Raw genomic sequence first — 18,680 nt, forward strand, 5'->3', positions numbered from 1 at the left:
CATGTTAGCTATTTCATGTAGCTAAGAGAGAACACAATGTAGCCAAAGATTAATGGGCCCCCTAGGAAACACCTATCATCAACACTTTAGTTCCTACCTTGTCACAATAACTCCTCCCTGGCATTTTCATTCGTTGTCATGTCAAACATTGTATTAAAAGTGCCCACTATTATATAACTAGAATAGACATTCTATTTCCATGATTCCAACAGTTAGTTAAGTGTTGTGCTCTAAATGCAAGTCAAATTGCAACATTTGGTTAAAAGTAAGGCCCAGATTGCTTGCCCATATCGTGCAGCCCTACGTGGCAGTGTAGAAATGATCTCAAATGCAGAAATTGATGAAAATTAGGACTTTTGGGGGGGTTGAAGTGAACGGTATAAAACAGAATGCAGAAAGACTCATTGAAATCACTCAGTATCTATGTGTTTCCACCCTAGGATCACGCACTACTCATTAAGCACATTTAGAACTTTTATTATTACAAATCATAAAATTAAGAAAATACCTTGCGATAATATTTTGCCCATATGGCCCAACCCTAGGTGTAATTGAATGAATTGTGGTGGTAGGTCTACTGCTAGAATGAGAATATCAGGTCTACTGCAGGGTTTAACTGACCTCACATGTAAAGAGAAAATAACTGAAAGCCTCATACATGTGTTGTGGTACAGAGAAGAGTGAAAAAGACCAGTTTTATATTTGACATGAAACCTTTATTATTCAGTAACCATCGCCTGTCCACCTAGTTCTGTCAATACCATGTGACTGACCATACCAAACATTGGTTGATTAAAAAAGGTCAACAGGAAACTGTCACTCACTTCTCTTCATGGACGCCATTGGACGGCGTCGTGTTTAGGATGAAGAATAAGACAATTCATGGAATTCAATTGTGAAATAACAGTTCTGAGGATGAGAAAGTGAAACCATTTTTTCCTTCTCCCAGGTACAGTGCCAATGTAGTCTAATGTACTGCCCTTACAGGTGGCAAACTGAGACAGAAGAGGAAGCGAGGCATCCCACTCCCTCACTTTATGGTTTATATACAGTCAAGGAACTAAGTAGACCAGACACAGCTGCTATGGCAATGGTGTCTACGGGAGAGCCACCCCTTAATAAGTAGAACGTAAACAGCCTGAGTAAGACATCTTCCTTCATCCACCTTCTTTGACATAAGTATTGGAATAGAAGAGGGTTGGCTGTATGCCTCCAATCCATATTGCCATGATCCCATATTATGTGTCTGGGCTGAATTTAACTGGATTAACCCTGAAGGACATCTATATATCTGTCTGTCTACTGTACTGGACGGGAACATGAGGTAAGACCCAGGGACTGTACACCCCATGACATAATACAGGCATAGTATTATCCACTGTAGTAGCTTCAGCCAATCAGCAGGAGTTACGCCAGTGAACCTTCCCCCTGTCACCTGAACACAGGCATTGCAGACACTGACTCCTCCCACTCAGCGCTTGTCAACCCTGAGGTCACAGAATCACACCATTTATATAGGTGCCGAGTCTTGAAGCTAGATGGAGTTGCTCTACTCTGTATGAGCGGTTAGACTGGAGGGAAGAGAACTGGGACTCTGATATTGTTAACTGGTTAGTGTTTCACTACCATCTCTATAACCTCGCATTCAAACTGATTCTGCTACGTTTCAATGGTGTGCTCAGCATTCAGTCTGGTTTAACCAGGCTACTGTCTCCCAGACCCACTTCAGTGTTCGTCAATAATGCAGACCTGCTTTGTGTGGAAGTAGTGCAGAGGGTGGTACAATTTAGCACAGTATGTAACAGTAATCTCTGGTTTAAATAAAGTTATTATAATACAAAAAGCTTTGTTAAATAACATTGAAATGTGGCACTTAATTCATTGGTCGTATGGCGAATATAGCCATTAACCATGACCATAGTGAGTAACTCTCCATCAACTCGGTCCTCATGCCATTCATGGCCACCATGGTGACGGCTACCAGGAAGTAGAGGCATGTAGTACAGTCATCGCCCATGGTGACAGTTGCTAGGCAGAGGCAGGAAGTGTTGCTAGGTCGAGACAGGAATTACTGTCAGCCAGGTAGAGGAGTGACGGTCATCCTACAGCAGATCAGCACGTTATATCAGACCAACCTGTAGTCTCCATCCCTCCCTGGCTTGAACCCGGATGGTGGGGATCACTAGTCTCTACTATGGCTCCTAGTTAGAGCAGCCAGGCTAGGCGGCTAGCTAGCTACACCCTCCCTACCTCTGCAGTAAACCACACACTGATTAAGATGCATGTTAGATTAGAGAGACATATTATTGTTGCAAAACAGTCTTTCTTTAGTGTCGTCGTCATTCAGTTTAGCAGGAAGTCCGGGCTCGGGTAGCCGAAGAGGCTGAAGTCACCTTGGTACCGGCCGTAAAGCCGCCTGACGTCCCGCTTGCTGATGCCTGAGAAGTAGCGCTCCACCTTGGTCCGGTTGTAACGGGTGATCCCTGGGGGGATGGTGGGGTACGATACCAGACGCTCGATCCCGGCAGCTTTCAGGATGTAGGGGGCATCGCGTTCTAGAGTTTCGTGGTGCCCCACGACGCTGTACGTGATGTCACATGGGGCGCAGAGTTCCGCGTAAGTCACCCAGTGGATAACATGCTCCCCAAACTGACGGTCCATGCGGCGCCGCCCGGGCTCGTCGCCCAGGTAACGGATGAAGTCCTCGAAGCGCAGGCCCGTAGTCGCCTGGTTGTCGTCGTTGTCACGGTGACTCTTACGGTACTTGCGGATGATGGCGGGAGCGATGTCGTGCTTGTACCAGGGCTCGAAGCGCGGGTTCTTCACAAACTTGTCCTTGAAGGCGGAGATGAGGCGCTCGAACGGGTCTCTGACGATGAAGAACTTGAAGTATGTGGCTAACCTGGCGAGAGAAAACAAAAAGAATCAGAGCACCACAATGGAATACAGGGCCAAACAAGCCAGTAAAGGTGTTCAGCAAAACTTAACGTGAGCACAGCTCTATAACATGTAGCAGACATTCTTATCCAGACCGACATACAATTAGTGCATTAATCTTAAGATAGCAAGTGATTGGGTAGGTGTAAGCGATGGTAGCCTACATTACCATCTTATTACTTTATCCAATCTAACTCATTCAGATCTGTGATTACGTCAAGGAAGGAAGGAAGGTAGGATGCATTTCTGAAGTATTGAAGCAGGGCCTTAAACCTTTTAGTGATTTCTTTCTCCGTCAGAGAGGAGAGGCGGGGCAGTCCGTTCTTCTCATGGTCATGAACCAGGTTCTCTGGGATCTCCTCCACAGTGGAGAACTCTCCTGAGGGGCAAAAGGACAGAGAAGAACACTCTTTTTCCGTCCTTCACTGGGATCGAGGCTTCTACATCACTACAATTTACAGACAGATAAGCTTACGTTTTGAGTCAACTTTTACTCATCATCATCACTCACTGACACACCGTCACAGTCTTCCTTCCTCTCTCTCACTCCCTCCCTCACTGACTCTCTCCCTACCGTCCTCCCTCACTGACTCTCTCCCTACCGTCCTCCCTCACTGACTCTCTCCCTACCGTCCTCCCTCACTGACTCTCTCCCTACCGTCCTCCCTCACTCACCATTGAGAACGATGAGGACCTTCTTCCATTGAGTGTTGCCCACTTTGGGGGTCTGGCAGAAGAGGATCTTGTGCTTGTCGCACACAAAGATGCGGTCCAAGACAAACTTGTTGATTGAGGTGTGAGTGAGGTTCTTGAGGGAGTCGTTCTTACACACGGCTGACAGCAGCTCCCGACGCCTCGTCTCCACAGCGTTCCAGTCTGTTGGGTTGGCCATGGAGGGGCCTACTGAGGACTGACACACACACACACACACACACTTCAAGTAACTGATGATTCTGTTTCAAGGGCGAACACACACAAACAAAACACCTACCAGGTTTGATGACTTGGGAGCTCTTCTGTCTGATTTCTGAGCTGGCAGTGATTTGATGGTCTTAACTCCTGGTTGAGTCCAACTCTGCATATCAGTCTTCTCCCCATAGTCTGAAACACAAAACAGAAAGAGATCACAAGACAATTCCACAGGGGATAGACTAGACATTTAAATATAACAGCATAGCTGTTATGTAACTATAGCTACAACTCTAGCTGAACAATTACTGAAAGGTATAGATAGCTAGCATTGATGAGAAAAAACAATCAGGTTTCAGTCTGATAACTTACCATCCGTGGTTCTGGCGTTAAAATTGATAAACTTGTTGGCAAACACGAGGATGAGCAACACCCAGCCGCAAGCCCCGACGAGCAGCCAGTGGTGCCGCATCGTTATTTGCATCACCCGTGGGCCATCGAAGTAGCGACGGTACCTGCAGAAACAGCTGTTTAGCAATAGCAGGTAGTCTTTCTCGTCAGACTCTGCACAGATGAAAGGGGGAAACCTTACTATAATATTTGGACTAACTAACGTTAGCTAGTTGTCATAATCTTTGGACTCCACCGGCAGAGGAGTGGCACAGGGACAGTGAGGAGAGACTAGTTACTTAGCAGGCTACCTAGCTAGCTTAGCATCCATAGGCTACCATTTCAGCAGGCTGTAAAACTACATGACCATTTATGCCAATCACCAACTAACTATAGGCGTGGTCAAAACAACTGTCCCTACTGAAAGACAGGGCGAGATCAATTTAGCTCAGCTAGCTGGCTAACTTCAGTTAACGTTAGCTACTGTTAGCTTGTTGCTGTTTGCTAGCTAGCCATAATTCTGACCATTCCGAATAGTGTAGAAAGCTAGGCCTGCTCCTGAGTACGTTTGACTTGATCAGAAAAGTATCTGATAGCTAGTTTCCCATTGTACAACCCAAATGTGATGTCTTACCTGCTGTCTAATTGCAACTAATGCAATAGTAACGTTTCTTGTGATGTTCGCGTACCTGTCCCGTTATCCATGTTGTTGATGCATAACACAGACCAATTTCGCCCTCTAGCGTTCAAATGTTTACACCGCACAACATAAGACTGGACAAGACTACCCGAGAACTAGCTATGCAACTGGCCAGTGATATCATATGCTCCTGTATTTAAAAAATTAAATAAAAAACTCGACACAAAAAGTTGTGCATATGCTCACTGCAAATATAAAATGAGCTTAGGCTATGGGCTACCATCATACATGGCTTCATATGGCACACAATGCAACATTGACTATTCGCCCCAGTCACACCATGCTGCTGGTCATGTGTGTTTGGACAACCCTGTTGTACATCCAGATGCCAGTGGGAATAAGTACCAGTGTTGCACAACATACACACATATCAGGATAAGGCTTACCGCGTGAAATACTTATTTTTTTATTAAATACATACAATTCCTCGGTTACATGGCATCATGGGTATTATTGGCATTGTTTGCATAAATGACATTGCTGCTGTTGCTCTTGGTCTTCTTGAGGAACAGCTGGGCTTGGGTGTTTAGAAAAACACAACACTCAGCTAAGGTGAACCCCCCCCCAGCTCATCATTCCTTACAGCCAGTTGGATGTGCCAGGGAGGTTAAATCAAATGAAATTGTATTGGTCACATACACATATTTAGCAGATGTTATTGCGGGTGTAGTGAAATGCTTGTGTTCTTAGCTCCAACAGTGTAGTAGTATCTAACAATTCACAACAATACCCACACATCTAAAAGTCATTGAATGGAATTAAGAAATATATAAATATTAGGACAAGCAATGTCAGTGGCATTGACTATAATACAATAAGTATATACATATAAAATGAGTAAAACAGTATGTAAACAAAATGAAAGTGACCTATGATTCCATGCAGGATTGAGTAACTGGGTGGTAGCCAGCTAGAGACAGTGACTAAGATCAGGATAGAGTAACTAGGTGGTAGCCAGCTAGAGACAGTGACTAAGATCAGGGTAGAGTAACTGGGTGGTAGCCAGCTAGAGACAGTGACTAAGATCAGGATAGAGTAACTGGGTGGTAGCCAGCTAGAGACAGTGACTAAGATCAGGATAGAGTAACTGGGTGGTAGCCAGCTAGAGACAGTGACTAAGATCAGGATAGAGTAACTGGGTGGGAGCCAGCTAGAGACAGTGACTAAGATCAGGGTAGAGTAACTGGGTGGTAGCCAGCTAGAGACAGTGACTAAGATCAGGATAGAGTAACTGGGTGGTAGCCGGCTAGAGACAGTGACTAAGATCAGGATAGAGTAACTGGGTGGTAGCCAGCTAGAGACAGTGACTAAGATCAGGGTAGAGTAACTGGGTGGTAGCCAGCTAGAGACAGTGACTAAGATCAGGGTAGAGTAACTGGGTGGTAGCCAGCTAGAGACAGTGACTAAGATCAGGGTAGAGTAACTGGGTGGTAGCCGGCTAGAGACAGTGACTAAGATCAGGATAGAGTAACTGGGTGGTAGCCAGCTAGAGACAGTGACTAAGATCAGGATAGAGTAACTGGGTGGTAGCCAGCTAGAGACAGTGACTAAGATCAGGATAGAGTAACTGGGTGGTAGCCAGCTAAAGACAGTGACTAAGATCAGGATAGAGTAACTGGGTGGTAGCCAGCTAGAGACAGTGACTAAGATCAGGATAGAGTAACTGGGTGGTAGCCAGCTAGAGACAGTGACTAAGATCAGGATAGAGTAACTGGGTGGTAGCCAGCTAGAGACAGTGACTAAGATCAGGATAGAGTAACTGGGTGGTAGCCAGCTAGAGACAGTGACTAAGATCAGGGTTGAGTAACTGGGTGGTAGCCGGCTAGAGACAGTGACTAAGATCAGGATAGAGTAACTGGGTGGTAGCCAGCTAGAGACAGTGACTAAGATCAGGGTAGAGTAACTGGGTGGTAGCCAGCTAGAGACAGTGACTAAGATCAGGGTAGAGTAACTGGGTGGTAGCCAGCTAGAGACAGTGACTAAGATCAGGATAGAGTAACTGGGTGGTAGCCAGCTAGAGACAGTGACTAAGATCAGGGTAGAGTAACTGGGTGGTAGCCGGCTAGAGACAGTGACTAAGATCAGGATAGAGTAACTGGGTGGTAGCCAGCTAGAGACAGTGACTAAGATCAGGATAGAGTAACTGGGTGGTAGCCGGCTAGAGACAGTGACTAAGATCAGGATAGAGTAACTGGGTGGTAGCCAGCTAGAGACAGTGACTAAGATCAGGGTAGAGTAACTGGGTGGTAGCCAGCTAGAGACAGTGACTAAGATCAGGATAGAGTAACTGGGTGGTAGCCAGCTAGAGACAGTGACTAAGATCAGGGTAGAGTACTGGGTGGTAGCCGGCTAGAGACAGTGACTAAGATCAGGATAGAGTAACTGGGTGGTAGCCAGCTAGAGACAGTGACTAAGATCAGGATAGAGTAACTGGGTGGTAGCCAGCTAGAGACAGTGACTAAGATCAGGATAGAGTAACTGGGTGGTAGCCAGCTAGAGACAGTGACTAAGATCAGGGTAGAGTACTGGGTGGTAGCCGGCTAGAGACAGTGACTAAGATCAGGGTAGAGTACTGGGTGGTAGCCGGCTAGAGACAGTGACTAAGATCAGGGTAGAGTAACTGGGTGGTAGCCAGCTAGAGACAGTGACTAAGATCAGGGTAGAGTACTGGGTGGTAGCCGGCTAGAGACAGTGACTAAGATCAGGGTAGAGTACTGGGTGGTAGCCGGCTAGAGACAGTGACTAAGATCAGGGTAGAGTAACTGGGTGGTAGCCAGCTAGAGACAGTGACTAAGATCAGGGTAGAGTACTGGGTGGTAGCCGGCTAGATACAGTGACTAAGATCAGGGTAGAGTACTGGGTGGTAGCCGGCTAGAGACAGTGACTAAGATCAGGGTAGAGTGCTGGGTGGAGGTCATCTAGTGATGGCTATTTAACAGTCTGATGGCCTTGAGATAGAAGCTGTTTTTCAGTCTCTCGGTCCCAGCTTTGATGCACCTGTACTGACCTCGCCTTCTGGATGATAGCAGGATGAACAGACAGTGGCTCAGGTGGTTGATGTCCTTGATGATCTTTATGCCCTTCCTGTGACATTGGGTGGGATTAGGATTCAAGCATTTTGGGAAATGATGGGTAAACCCTCAAGAGACTATATTGGCTAACACAGATGGATAGGGATTCAATCACATCTAATAATATTTATTATATATAGTGCTTACCATCACAATGACAATCTCAAAGAACCTAATAAATAAATATATGTGTTGGTTCTGGCAGTTCTTGGACAATGGTCTTCCACAGAGGATAAGGCGTTTGAGGAAGTTGAAAAAGGCAGTAGCTTGAGTCAATAGAAAAGGAAGGGAGAAGTGTGAGGTGTCTGTGCGTTTATAATGTCATGAATAGTTACATTTAGGCATCCAACCTCATTCAGACATGCAAGTCACAGACACGCTTCAAGTAGGCCTGTATTCATAACAGTTCATCTACTTGGTAGTGCAGGGATCATCACCTAGATTCAGCCTCAGGACCATTTTTTAGGGAGTGGGGATGGTTGGGGGGCTGGAACATAATTACTAATGATTTGTAGAGTGCAGATTGACTGCAAGAAGCCCAAACAGATGTTTGACTAAAACAATCATTTCAAACCTTGCTTACATTTCTATACGATCATGTATCTCCCTATTATGTGGGAATACTTGGGAACAGATGTGAAATTAAAATCACTTAGAGCGGACTTTCCACCCGACAAAAATATTATTCTGCTCAGAAAACTGTGGGGGCAAATAAAACCAGTGGGCCACAAGTTGGGGACCTGTTGTGGTGTTGTAGTGTTGTGGTGTTGTAATGTTGTTGTAGTGTTGGTGTTGTTGTGGTGTTGTTGTGTTGTGGTGTTGTGGTATTGTAGTGTTGTGGTGGTGTTGTGGTGTTATGGTGTTGTGGTGTTGGTGTTGTTGTGGTATTGTAGTGTTGTAGTGGTGTTATGGTGTTGTGGTGTTGTAGTGTAGTGGTGTTGTAGTGTTGTAGTGGTGTTATGGTGTTGTTGTGTTGTGGTGGTGTTGTAGTGTTGTGGTGTTGTAGTGTTGTAGTGGTGTTGTAGTGTTGTGGTGTTGTAGTGGTGTTGTAGTGTTGTGGTGTTGTAGTGTTGTGGTGGTGTTGTTGTGTTGTGGTGGTGTTGTAGTGTTGTAGTGTTGTGGTGTTGTTGTGTTGTGGTGGTGTTGTAGTGTTGTAGTGTTGTGGTGTTGTGGTGTTGTGGTGTTGTGGTGTTGTGGTGTTATGGTGTTGTAGTGTTGTGGTGTTGTAATGTTGTGGTGTTGTAGTGTTGTAGTGTTGTAGTGTTGTAGTGTTGTGGTGTTGTGGTGTTGTAGTGTTGTGGTGTTGTAGTGTTGTGGTGTATAATAAAGACATCAGACACAACTACTTCTATACATTTATTCTACAAGCGTTGAAGACAGATCTAATTCTCATCAACATTGACCGTCTGTAGACCTGTTGACAAAGGAAAGAAAAAGGTTTTAGCAACAGAGCGTGACAATAATAAACCTCTATCTTCATCATCCTAGGACAGAACAGATGATAAAACTAAATCTTTCATATTGGTGTATTAAGAACAGAACAGGGATATACAGTAACAGACTATCGTTGACGTTTCAGCCCAATAAATGACACTCTAGCAAACCTACGAAGGATCATTTGGTATTGACTACGCCTCACCTTTGTATGTTGTGACAGGGACATACGTGACGAGTGTGTACAGTTTGTTTGGGGAGTCTTCATCCTCATTGCGCTTCCTGGACAATCGTACCCTCATCCTGTATGGCACGTTCCTGTAAATAACACAGGTGAACATTAGTACTAAGCAGAATGAAAACATGCTTGTGCAACAAGTTGTAGTGCTATTTGTGTCAACAACCATAAGTGGTTGTATGGGCAGAGAAAGAGCTGTTACCAAACCCTTTCCTCAAGCACCCTCAGCTATTCCATGTTTTTGATATTTGAACACGTATTTGTTCCTGAGGAAGCACACCTGGGCCACATTCAGCTGCCAAACGTTCTCGAACGTGGCAGATAGAAATGCCATGAACAGAGCCGATATGATTCCTTATTCTACATGTCAGAGAGGCATGTTTGATCAACACACCCTATTTCTTTCTGAACGTTCCAAAACGTTTAATCCTGCTGAAAGCGCACCATTCAACTAATGGGCTTAGTGATTGTTTAACCAACTTAATATGGCTTGGGAAACACGAGTACAGTAATACCTGATTCATATGATAACACAATTCACTAGACACCAAATGGAAACAAACAGCAGAAATGGGGAGAAACCTCTGAACTTGTCCAATAGAAACCCCATGTTTACTGTTGCAAAACATTCTGCTAGTGTGCACTAATGAATACACCCGATTAATCTTAAAACAGGCGTCTCATTAGTCCTTACTTGACGCCTTTGGTCCACACAGCCTTGTTCAGGCGGGTGTCGATGCGTACATCAGGAGTTCCCATCTCCTTCATGGCGAACTTGCGGATCTCTTTGAGAGCGCGAGGAGCTCTCCTCTTGAAGCTCCTGTAGAGAGAAGGAACGTTCTGATCAAGACCAGCCGCGGGGGACTAACAAAAACTAGCCTACATCTTGAGGGACACCTGCCAATTTAGAGGAACAGCAGATTTGTCAACAGCCATGTGATGTCACACCATGCTCTGTGATGTAAATACTCCCATATGATGTCACACCATGCTCTGTGATGTAAATACTCCCATATGATGTCACACCATGCTCTGTGATGTAAATACTCCCATATGATGTCACACCATGCTCTGTGATGTAAACACTCCCATATGATGTCACACCATGCTCTGTGATGTAAATACTCCCATATGATGTCACACCATGCTCTGTGATGTAAATACTCCCATATGATGTCACACCAGACCATATCCTCTGGTACTGATGAAAAACGACTTCAGGTGCAAATGACACAAGTGTTTTGAGGACGCTGAGCCAACTTTGACCTGGCTTCTGTTGGTGAATTTGTCCATTTGCACCACAGTACTTACACTCCATGGATGCGCTTGTGGATGTTGACGGTGTATTCTCTGGTCACCACCTCATTGATGGCTGAACGCCCCTTCTTCTTCTCTCCCTTCTTGGTAGGAGCCATCTGAAAAGACAAACCGGGATGGTTCAAGTTAAGATTGTCCCATACAAAGTAAAACGCCAGAACTGCTAGGCTAACGTTAGCTAGCTAGCCAGGTACACTAACGTCCAAAACAGGAAAACATCCCTGCTCCAGCGAAACAAAAATGGCTCATGAAAATGGCTAAATGTAACCATTAATTGGACTGCCTGTAGTTAGCTGGCAAAAGTATATGTTATGTCTGGTAGCTAGCCAGCTAGCATGTTACGGAGCCTGTGGTGTTCACGGTAACTAAAGTTCTGAATGTTTTTGTTAACTAAATGAATGCACAATGCATCACAAACTCAAATCCGATTGACAATGAGGTACACAGCTTTGGATGTGGACAATGAAAATATGTGTTTTATGCATAAATACTGCAGGATGGAGTTAGATTGTACGAGGATTATCAATCAGACAAACTCACTTTGGTGGGGAACTGTTGAAAAGGAAGGACCGGAAATAGATCCGGCTGAATGTTGTCCGTTGAAAACAAGTACCTATGACAATGTTCCTACGTCTTGTTGCCATGGTAACCATGCACGCTACACTGTATCGGTATGTGGTTAGCTTTATACATTGAAACATTGCTAGTGCAGAAAAGGAAGCCTATTTCATTGATAACTTAGGACCAAAACCTGAACTGGGATAAGCCGTCGAATTTTGCTATTAGTCTCTCAACTTTTAGCTATAACAATATGACAACGAATTATGTTAGAATTAATCCCCCGGTTGTTGAGTTTACCGACGTAAAAGCAGGGAAGGTTTACAAGACCACTGTCACGGTGACCAACACTGGAATTACCTCGAAAAGAATGAGACTGCTTGAACCCACATCAAAGGTGAAATCCTTTCTGCAGTGCTGCCTGTCAGCTGTCTTTGTGTGTAATACGTTAGTAAAGTTCAGAGCAACGTGTGCTTAGTTTTCATTGCGCTTTTGTCCTATTCTAACTAATAAACTCATTTTGATTGATGCAATACATTATTATACACTTTTGTTACTTCCACCCTTCATATTGCCCTGCCCCTCTCTTCTTTAATTGTATCAACCCGTTGTCCTACCACTCAAGCTGTTCAAATTCAGGGTGACAAACACAGAAACCCCCATTGCTGCTGGATTGTCCCTGAGTGGCACTCTAGAGTTCAGGCCTGAGAAAGATGAGGATGTCTGTGACCGTCTGCTCCTTGTCCTGGAAGACAAAGCCATGGAGATCCCCCTCTTAGCGTAAGTAGAGTCATATATACACCTGCTATGACATCACTCATTCATGTAGTTGCTTTCTCGGGTTCCAACAGACATGTGCCTAGGCATTAGCGGGTTAATGCAATCTTCAGGTCTCATCCAAGGTTACTTATATTTGGGCTTTCCTGCAGGTTCTCCCCGGTGTGTTCTCTCACCATGGAATCTCTCGCTGATTTCGGCTCTGTGATGGCAAACAGTCAGGTGATCAGCAAAGAGGTGGAATTGACCAATCAGGGATCTGCTCCAGGTATTATGCTTTTGCCTCTCCCATTGAACCCACTTCTGTAAACTTGCATTGATTGATTTTAGTTGACATTTGCAGTAATCTAGGTGATTTATTTATGGTATCTTTCTTATTGTTATATTAATTGATTGCTGTTCATGCCCTTGGCCTTGTTGAAGGAGCTTTTCAGGTGCTGTATGATGGAGACCAGTCCATCAGGCTCTCTCCCAGCAGTGGCGTCCTGCAGTCTGGCGCAACCCAGTGGCTGAAGGTGGAACTCTGCACTGACAGACCCACGAGGGTCAGAGAGGAGGCCCAGTAAGGAAACTAGAGACTCTTGAACACCATCTTAAACGCTCCACCTTATTCTGCTTAGTGTTACTTATGGTTCTTTGTTTGTGTATTTTGTGTGTGTTTATTGAGTTTCCTCCCTCCCTCCTTCCCTTTCTCTCAGGGTGAAGCTGCAGAACAGTAAGGACGTGGTCCTGAAGATCAGGGCTGATGTTTTGGAGCAGAGCCTGGAGCTCCAGGACCTAGAGGGGGAGAGGTTGTCCTGCCTCCGCTTCGGACCCGTCTTCTTTGGGACGTCCCGGGTGGAAAAGGTGGTTCTGGTGAACAATGGACCACAGGCCTGCGACTGGATGGTGGTGCTGCAGGACGATGCTCCAGGGACAGAAATGGTACGCACACACAGAGAGAAAACACAGACACACACATACACCAACACACACAGAGAGAAAACACAGGACACACACATGCACCAGCACACACAGAGAGAAAACACAGACACACACATGCACCAACACACACACACACAGAAAACACAGACACACACATGCACCAACACACACAGAGAGAAAACACAGACACACACATGCACCAACACACACAGAGAGAAAACACAGACACACACATGCACCAACACACACACACAGAGAAAACACAGACACACACATGCACCAACACACACAGAGAGAAAACACAGACACACACATGCACCAACACACACACACAGAGAAAACACAGACACACACATGCACCAACACACACAGAGAGAAAACACAGACACACACATGCACCAACACACACAGAGAGAAAACACAGACACACACATGCACCAACACACACACACAGAGAAAACACAGACACACACATGCACCAACACACACAGAGAGAAAACACAGACACACACATGCACCAACACACACACACAGAGAGAAAACACAGACACACACATGCACCAGCACACACAGAGAGAAAACACAGACACACACATGCACCAACACACACAGAGAGAAAACACAGACACACACATGCACCAACACACACACACAGAGAAAACACAGACACACACATGCACCAACACACACAGAGAGAAAACACAGACACACGCATGCACCAACACACACAGAGAAAAAACACAGACACACACATGCACCAACACACACAGAGAGAAAACACAGACACACGCATGCACCAGCACACACAGAGAGAAAACACAGACACACGCATGCACCAACACACACAGAGAAAAAACACAGACACACACATGCACCAACACACACACAGAGAAAACACAGACACATTCCCTGGATGGAGACCAGATTGCCCTGTGTAGGGTGCTGTCTTTCGGATGGGACGTTAAAAGGGTGTCCTGACTCTCTGTGGTCACTAAAAATCCCATGGCACTTATCGTACAAGCAGGGGTGTTAACCCTGGTGTCCTGACTAAATTCCCAATCTGGTCTTCATACCATCATGGCCACCTAATCATCCCCAGTTTACAATTGTTTCATTCATTTCCCCCTCCTCTCCCCTGTAACTATTCCTCAGGTCGTTGCTGTAAATGAGAATGTGTTCTCAGTCAATGTAGCTGGTAAAATAATGTTAAATACATTTTTTTGACTTATTTCACACTGAAGTGCAACTATACTAAACTGTTTTTTTTATCCCTATCGTTAGGCCTGATACACGTTTGTATTGCTGTATGTGTGTGTGTGTGTGTGTGTGTGTGTGTGTCTGTGTCTGTGTGTGTGTTTGTCTGTGTCTGTGTGTCTGTGTGTGTCTGTCTGTGTGTCTGTGTGTGTGTGTCTGTCTGTGTGTGTTTGTGTGTCTGCCTGTGTGTGTGCCTGTGTGTGTGTGTCTGTGTGTGTGTGTGTGTCTGCCTGTGTGTGTGCCTGTGTGTGTGTGTCTGTGTGTGTGTGTGTGTGTGTGTGTGTGTGTCTGTCTGTGTGTCTGTGTGTGTGTCTGTCTGTGTGTCTGTGTGTGTGTCTGTGTGTCTGTGTGTGTGTGTGTGTGTGTGTGTGTCTGTGTGTGTCTGTGTGTGTCTGTGTGTGTGTCTGCCTGTGTGTTTGTGTGTCTTTGTGTGTGTGTTTCATCAGGGCTTTGACCTCCAGAGGAGTACAGACGCAGCGCTGCTAGAGAGGAGTGTTCGTAACAGGGCCACCGCTGTGGATCCCTCCACTGTGATCGCCTGTGTGCCCAACGAGGGACGACTGAGACCCTACGACAGAACCACTCTGTGGGTCTGCTTCCGTCCTGTCGGCAGAAGGTATCCAGCCCTCCTGTGTGTGTGTCTATGTGGGGGTATAAATGTGTATAAAGATATTATAACAGGCAGTATATAATGGTTGTTTTGTTCTTCAGAAGGAGCAGGGAGGAGCAGAACACCAGTGGGGCCTCAGCAGCAGCCAGTAAACAAGACTACTCACTCTTCCTCAAGTTTCAGACAGTGGGAAGTAAAGATGGCTTCAACCACCAGCACCACTCCACTGTACCTCCCCACAATGGTACAGCAAGCCTCAGTCTGTTCCTTACCAATGGCAGGAACAACATGCTGCCATTTAACAGTGTATATTATATCATTAGTAAAAACAACAATTGAAGCCATTCTCTGGTGAGGGGTACTGACTGACACGTGTACAACAGCTATAACAGAAGTGTTGTGCTTGATCTGGGACTGTCTTGTACTTGACCCCTGACCTCTCTGACCCCTAAGCCCTGACCTCTATCCCCAGGTTACTGTGTGGAGCTGGCGGTGACTGGCTCAGCCCTCCCTGTCTCCCTGGTGCCCAGCCCCGGCCACAGCTTCAGCTTCCAGCAGTGCCAGATGGGAGAGCGTGTGGACGTCCTGTGTGTGCTCCGCAACCTCTCCCCTCTACTCCCTGTCACCTTCAAGTTCCGAAAGATGGCCAACTTCATCAGTGACCCCACTAGTGGAACCATCTCCCCAGGACAAAGCCAGGTAGATGGATGGTCAACTTCATCAGTGACCCTCCTAGTGGAACCATCTCCCCAGAGCAGAGCCAGGTAGATAGATGGTCAACTTCATCAGTGACCCCACTAGTGGAACCATCTCCCCAGGACAAAGCCAGGTAGATGGTCAACTTCATCAGTGACCCCACTAGTGGAACCATCTCCCCAGAGCAGAGACAGGTAGATAGATGGTCAACTTCATCAGTGACCCCACTAGTGGAACCATCTCCACAGAGCAGAGACAGGTAGATAGATGGTCAACTTCATCAGTGACCCTCCTGGTGGAACCATGTCCCCAGGACAAAGCCAGGTAGATAGATGGTCAACTTCATCAGTGACCCTCCTAGTGGAACCATCTCCCCAGAGCAGAGCCAGGTAGACAGATGGTCAACTTCATCAGTGGAACCATCTCCCCAGGACAGAGCCAGGTAGACAGCCCTGGTCCAGGCTCAGATGGCTCCTTATTTTGGCCAGAGGAAAGTAGTCCACTATACAGAGTGTCTGGGCCCTAAAGTTGTACATTATATAGGAAATAAGGAGGCATTTTGGAGACAACCCCAGTCTCCTCCAAGCATCCTCTCTGACGGAACAGACAGAGAGGATGAATTATCAATATCCTCCATATCCTCCCTGAGTCTGACAGAAATCAGAATCATCGATCTGTGTTTTTGTCCAGGACGTGGTGCTGTCCTTCGCCCCCCACCAGATGGGGATGTTCAAGGTGAAACAGGTGCTGGAGCTGCTGGGTCAGGTGGTACACCTGGAGCCCTCCTCCATCAAGCTCCGCCTCCGCAGCTTCCACACCATCACCCTGCACCTGTCAGCTGTTTGCCGAGCGCAGACCGCATGCGAGACACCCAAACTCAACCCCGGTGAGACCCAACACCACCCCCTGCACACAGCCAGCACTGAACCCCTCACTGCCCTGTCCACTAATCTCCTTCCCATACTGTATAGTTCACACTGAACCCCTCACTGCCCTGTCCACTAATCTCCTTCCCATACTGTATAGTTCACACTGAACCCCTCACTGCCCTGTCCTCTGATCTCCTTTCCATACTGTATAGTTCACACTGAACTCCTCACTACCCTGTCCACTGATCTCCTTCCCATACTGTATAGTTCACACTGAACCCCTCACTGCCCTGTCCTCTGATCTCCTTCCCATACTGTATAGTTCACACTGAACCCCTCACTGTCCTGTCCACTGGTCTCCTTTCCATACTGTATAGTTCACACTGAACTCCTCACTGCCCTGTCCACTGATCTCCTTCCCATACTGTATAGTTCACACTGAACCCCTCACTGCCCTGTCCCATACTGTATAGTTCACACTGAACCCATCACTGCCCTGTCCACTGATCTCCTTCCCATACTGTATAGTTCACACTGAACTCCTCACTGCCCTGTCCACTGATCTCCTTTCCATACTGTATAGTTCACACTGAACCCCTCACTGCCCTGTCCTCTGATCTCCTTCCCATACTGTATAGTTCACACTGAACCCCTCACTGCCCTGTCCACTGATCTCCTTTCCATACTGTATAGTTCACACTGAACCCCTCACTGCCCTGTCCACTGATCTCCTTTCCATACTGTATAGTTCACACTGAACCCCTCACTGCCCTGTCCACTGATCTCCTTCCCATACTGTATAGTTCACACTGAACCCCTCACTGCCCTGTCCACTGATCTCCTTCCCATACTGTATAGTTCACACTGAACCCCTCACTGCCCTGTCCACTGATCTCCTTTCCATACTGTATAGTTCACACTGAACCCCTCACTGCCCTGTCCACTGATCTCCTTTCCATACTGTATAGTTCACACTGAACCCCTCACTGCCCTGTCCACTGATCTCCTTTCCATACTGTATAGTTCACACTGAACTACACTGAACTGTATAGTTCTTCAAAGTATTGTCTGGCATTCTATCTTCAACCTGTTGGATCCACCCAGTTGGATCCACCCAGTCATTGTTTTGTCTGTGATGTATCAGGAATCACCCCGGCTGTGACCAATGAGACAGGCCAGTATGCCCGGGTGCCCTCCAGTGAGCTGGGCAGGTGTGTGGGATTGGTGCGGGCAGCTGTCCTCAGCACGGCCAAGACCCGGCTCCACAGCCACGGTCAGAGCCAGAGCCACCGTAGGAACCAGAGTCTCGACGGTAGCCGGCGAGAGCTACTGGCCTTTCCCAACGACAGGGCCTGCAGCATCCGCCCTGCCTCTCCAGACACCACCTACAGGTCATCTGAGTTATACGGGCAGTTAGAGAGTATCTGCCATGGCACCCTGTGACCTATTCCACAGACGTATCAGTACTACTAATAGTAATGATGGAAATAGTATCAGTACTACTAATAGTAATGATGGAAATAGTATCAGTGCTACTAATAGTAATGATGGAAATAGTATCAGTACTACTAATAGTAATGATGGAAATAGTATCAGTACTACTAATAGTAATGATGGAAATAGTATCGGTACTACTAATAGTAATGATGGAAATAGTATCAGTGCTACTAATAGTAATGATGGAAATAGTATCAGTGCTACTAATAGTAATGATGGAAATAGTATCAGTGCAGTCAGGTTTGCAGGGACCTACTAGCCAGATCAAATCAAATTCTATTGGTCACATAGAATGTTAATGCGAGTGTAGTGAAATGCTTGTGCTTCTAGTTCCGACAGTGCAGTAATAACCAACGAGTAATCTAACAATTCCACAACAACTACCTAATACACACACATGTGAAGGGATGGAATAAGAATATATACATATAAATATATGGATGAGCGATAACCGAGTGTCATAGGGGAGATGCAATAGATGGTATAAGATACAGTATAT

General features: G+C 46.1%; 3 protein-coding genes across 3 annotated transcripts in view; 1 reads left to right on the forward strand and 2 right to left on the reverse strand.

The window, feature by feature from the left end:
- Nucleotides 1-700: 700 nt before the first annotated feature.
- On the reverse strand, nt 701-3,842 carry LOC139402492 (carbohydrate sulfotransferase 10-like). Its single transcript, XM_071146460.1, has 3 exons — nt 3,613-3,842; nt 3,211-3,316; nt 701-2,902 (listed from the first exon to the last, which is right to left on the reverse strand). Exons 1-3 carry the CDS (start codon nt 3,827-3,829, stop codon nt 2,344-2,346), a joined length of 882 nt encoding a protein of 293 aa, XP_071002561.1. The 5' UTR covers nt 3,830-3,842; the 3' UTR covers nt 701-2,343.
- Nucleotides 3,843-9,350: 5,508 nt separating this feature from the next.
- On the reverse strand, nt 9,351-11,178 carry LOC139402490 (large ribosomal subunit protein eL31-like). Its single transcript, XM_071146458.1, has 4 exons — nt 10,991-11,178; nt 10,374-10,499; nt 9,647-9,759; nt 9,351-9,421 (listed from the first exon to the last, which is right to left on the reverse strand). The coding sequence occupies exons 1-4, from the start codon at nt 11,092-11,094 to the stop codon at nt 9,390-9,392; spliced, it is 375 nt and encodes a 124-aa protein (XP_071002559.1). The 5' UTR covers nt 11,095-11,178; the 3' UTR covers nt 9,351-9,389.
- A 629-nt stretch (nt 11,179-11,807) lies between these two features.
- The window catches only part of LOC139402489 (cilia- and flagella-associated protein 47-like), a 98,628-nt gene continuing 91,755 nt past the window's right edge, over nt 11,808-18,680 (forward strand). The window contains exons 1-10 of the mRNA XM_071146457.1: nt 11,808-11,951; nt 12,180-12,334; nt 12,484-12,599; nt 12,755-12,893; nt 13,030-13,255; nt 14,956-15,125; nt 15,221-15,363; nt 15,592-15,818; nt 16,506-16,701; nt 17,829-18,075. Of these exons, the coding sequence (XP_071002558.1) occupies nt 11,808-11,951; nt 12,180-12,334; nt 12,484-12,599; nt 12,755-12,893; nt 13,030-13,255; nt 14,956-15,125; nt 15,221-15,363; nt 15,592-15,818; nt 16,506-16,701; nt 17,829-18,075 (1,763 nt within the window). The remainder of the gene's footprint in view (nt 11,952-12,179; nt 12,335-12,483; nt 12,600-12,754; nt 12,894-13,029; nt 13,256-14,955; nt 15,126-15,220; nt 15,364-15,591; nt 15,819-16,505; nt 16,702-17,828; nt 18,076-18,680) is intronic.

Source organism: Oncorhynchus clarkii, unplaced genomic scaffold (assembly GCF_045791955.1).
Source record: "Oncorhynchus clarkii lewisi isolate Uvic-CL-2024 unplaced genomic scaffold, UVic_Ocla_1.0 unplaced_contig_8876_pilon_pilon, whole genome shotgun sequence".
NCBI classification, from domain to species: domain Eukaryota; kingdom Metazoa; phylum Chordata; class Actinopteri; order Salmoniformes; family Salmonidae; genus Oncorhynchus; species Oncorhynchus clarkii.

Coding starts and splice junctions, on each gene's coding strand:
- LOC139402490 (XM_071146458.1), bottom strand. CDS start 11,094: ATGGCTCCTACCAAGAAGGGAGAGAAGAAGAAGGGGCGTTCAGCCATC. Junction 10,500..10,990: donor CACAAGCGCATCCATGGAGT/GTAAGTACTGTG, acceptor TTCTCTCTACAG/GAGCTTCAAGAGGAGAGCTC. Junction 9,760..10,373: donor GTGTGGACCAAAGGCGTCAA/GTAAGGACTAAT, acceptor TGTTATTTACAG/GAACGTGCCATACAGGATGA.
- LOC139402492 (XM_071146460.1), bottom strand. CDS start 3,829: ATGGCCAACCCAACAGACTGGAACGCTGTGGAGACGAGGCGTCGGGAG. Junction 3,317..3,612: donor GGTCCTCATCGTTCTCAATG/GTGAGTGAGGGA, acceptor TTTGCCCCTCAG/GAGAGTTCTCCACTGTGGAG. Junction 2,903..3,210: donor GAGAAAGAAATCACTAAAAG/GTTTAAGGCCCT, acceptor TTCTCTCGCCAG/GTTAGCCACATACTTCAAGT.